This window comes from Aplysia californica, unplaced genomic scaffold (genome assembly GCF_000002075.1).
Source record: "Aplysia californica isolate F4 #8 unplaced genomic scaffold, AplCal3.0 scaffold00115, whole genome shotgun sequence".
Taxonomy (NCBI): domain Eukaryota; kingdom Metazoa; phylum Mollusca; class Gastropoda; order Aplysiida; family Aplysiidae; genus Aplysia; species Aplysia californica.
This window is the reverse complement of record NW_004797385.1, coordinates 113,735-116,869: the sequence shown is the minus strand read 5'-3', so window position 1 is coordinate 116,869 and position 3,135 is coordinate 113,735. Positions and strand designations below refer to the sequence as shown.

At 39.5% G+C, this 3,135-nt stretch overlaps 1 protein-coding gene across 2 annotated transcripts in view; it reads right to left on the bottom strand.

Moving 5' to 3' along the window:
* Positions 1–3,135, bottom strand: part of LOC101850948 (sodium-dependent proline transporter) — a 51,059-nt gene that overhangs the window by 9,878 nt on the left and 38,046 nt on the right. For both annotated transcript variants that reach the window (XM_005095839.3, XM_005095838.3), the window contains exons 10-11: positions 2,895–3,007; positions 163–294 (exon numbers count right to left, since the gene is read on the bottom strand). In XM_005095839.3, the coding sequence (XP_005095896.1) occupies positions 163–294; positions 2,895–3,007 (245 nt within the window). The remainder of the gene's footprint in view (positions 1–162; positions 295–2,894; positions 3,008–3,135) is intronic.

The following is a 3,135-nucleotide window of genomic DNA, read 5'->3' as shown; positions in this document are numbered from 1 at the left end:
GAGGACAGACAGACAGACAGACAGACAGACAGACAGACAGACAGACAGACAGACAGACAGACAGACAGACAGAGATGGGGGAGAAGGATAAAAAACAGATGAGAGGGAGAGTGAGAGAGAGGGAGAGAGAGACACAGAGAGAGAGGGGGGAGAAAAACTGACCTCTGTGCAGAGGGGAATTCCCAGCAAGAAGCCAATCATACAAACGATGAAAGTAAACGGTGTCTTTTTTCTCCTCAGGAAGTTCGGGAATATATCGGAAATGGCCGAGATGACTGTTTCCATCATGGCGAACTGAAATGAAATGTATTTATCTTTTAAAAGGTTGACTTTCCGTAACGGAGAGCTGCCCATGTGCTATATAACGAACGACAGAAAAAAAATATAGCCTATAAAATAAATAGCAAATAGATTGATACTCAGCTGCCCACCTACTTTCAGCAGGCATAGGCAAGCATGTACACTTTGAGAGCCTTATTTAGCGATTCGAACATCACGTCAGGTCAAATCCGGGTGAAGTTGGTTTAAGGGGGGGGGGGGGGGGACTACACCCCCAAAGTCAAAATTCGGCTCAAAATCATGGAATTTGAGTTGTAGGCATTTTTAGCTAAGAAGCCCCCAAAACCGTACTTTTTCCCATACCGGGCATGTTTCTAACCGCCTTCTCCTCATAAAGTCAGTATTATATTTTTCTTTATCTGCCGTTTTCTCAAAACACGACTTTTCTCTATACTTTTTTAATAACTCCACCATTTTTCATCCAATCTTCATGAAATTTTTACAGAATGAAGAGAAGAGGTAATACAAAAATTGTGTCTGTTGAATTTTTGAAATATGGAATAGATTTTTGTTGGTGTTGTCTGGAGTGTGGGTTTTCACGGATTTTTCGCAAACTTGAATGCTACCTCAGGAAAAAATTCATTTAAAATATTATAATTCGTTTAGAAAAAAAAACAACAGACAAATTTTTAGATCTAATGTTTGTTAACACGCATGCAAAAAACAATTAATTTCCATGAGCGATAAGTGCGGTATTCCTTACGTAAGACATGTCAATAAAATCCAATATCAAATTTGATTGCGGATGTTAAGACTCCTTACTATGCTTGTTATATGTGTAAAATTTGGTAAAATTCGGTCCAGTAATAAACGAGATAGCCTTCAGGTGTAGCCACCCCGCCCCCCTTAAAAAGCTCAAGCTCTCAAAGGTGAGACTAAATCTGGCACTATAGCATCATTGTCATGTCAGTCAGGGACATTTTGATGAGATAGAATGGATTACATGTTTATATATTTGGCAACTTTGAAACAGATTTGTCACTTTTTCCAAAAACTACGACAGCTACCGAGTTGAAAGTTGGCAAATACCTGCTAAAAGATAGATTTTTTATTTTATTCCTTTCATGAATTTAGAAAAATATATTTGACAAAAAGTTCCCGTCCTTCTTTGGCCTTTGTGATTATTCCACTGAGAAACGAAACAAATCTGCGTAGCTGACCGTCACAGTGGAAGTGCCGGAAGTGATATTTCGCGAGGCGCATTTTGTTTTGAGAGTATAGATCTAGACCTTCTAATTTTTTGTCTCTCTCAAGATTTATTACTCCATTCCAGTAGAGTGTTAATAGTAGGTCAATGACTTTCAGTTGATGTTAAGGCACCGATCATTCCTTTCATCGAAAGGGGGCCCCGCTAGTAATAATATAAGATCCGTGTCATCCTGATGTATCGGGCATTTATAATTAATTACACACTTCAGTACGAACAATTTCAATTTCTATAAATCATCAGCTCACTGCAGTTATGTGAGAGGTGTAACACTCATGAAATCGAAGATAAATTTCACTTTATTCTTTATCGTCAAATTTTTTTCCATCATAGGAAATTGTTAATTCCTCCCCGCCTGACTCGGCCCAATGACAGTAGTATGCAATGTTTGACCCCTGATAAGAGATATGTGCACTGTCTGTACTTTTTCATTAGGGAAATTTAATTTAACAAATGAGTGTTTTATATGATGTTATGTGGGCAAATGGCCTTAAACAATGAATAAACTTACTGACTCACAGCTTACTGCAAACAACATTCCTTATTAAACTACTGGTCGGGACTAAAAAATGCTCACGGGTGGGATTTGGCACGCGAACCATAGTTTGCCCACGCCTGACCTAAAACTGAGGGCTTGGACTCTGTTTTATTACGAATTTTACGGCTTTTGTAACATAAAAAGGTCATTTAAGTGCTGAATATGAGAGGTGTTACAAGAGATTAACAAACATATAAAAGGAGGAGACCTAAGGACGATAGATGCGTGATAGGAAAGGTCAGGTAAACCACACAAAGCTTCTGCCAACGACCCACTGGGCTTTGACTGGCATAATGTACTACTTTCAACCACCACTACAGTCGAGAATAATTGATGACAGTATTTTTAATAAATGTTTTTTCTCGTGTTCTGTTCCTTTTTCGGGCGCCTTGTTAGTGATCATATTTGTATCAGACCATCTGAGAATGTGAGTGAGTAGGTACAATATTTTAACGCTAAAGTTAATATGAGAAAATATCATTGAGAAAATATAAATAGCAATGAAGAAATTTATTTGTTAGTGTTTGATCATTCAATTCGTTAGCGTGTGTCTTTTCTTTCATTATATAATTTTTTACTTTTTTGGGGGGAGGGGTGGGGGAAGCTCCTTCGTCGCCTTGGCTCCTCTGGAGGAGGATGGGGTCATATACCCCTTTCCCACTCTCCCGCATAGAGAGGGACCAGATTTTGAAACTACTAGTGTGTCACCGAGCAAGTCAATTAATGAAAGTAAGCCTAAACAGTCACTTCTAGCTGGCGATGGTGGCGCTGTTAAACAAAAAAGTTCACGAGATTCTGTCTCTGACTGACCTGACTGTCCATTCCGAGGGTCAATATCATGAAGAAGAAGAGGAAGGCCCACACCGGGGCTGCCGGGAGCCGGGTGATGCCGTCGGGATACGCAATGAAGGCAAGGCCGGCGCCTGTGGAAATAATCATAATAGTAATGATAATAGGAGAAAAAGGAGAAGAAGAAGGAAAAGAAGAAGGAGAAAAAGAAGGAGAAAAAGAAGGAGAAAAAGAAGGGGGAGAAGAAGGGGGAGAAGAAGGG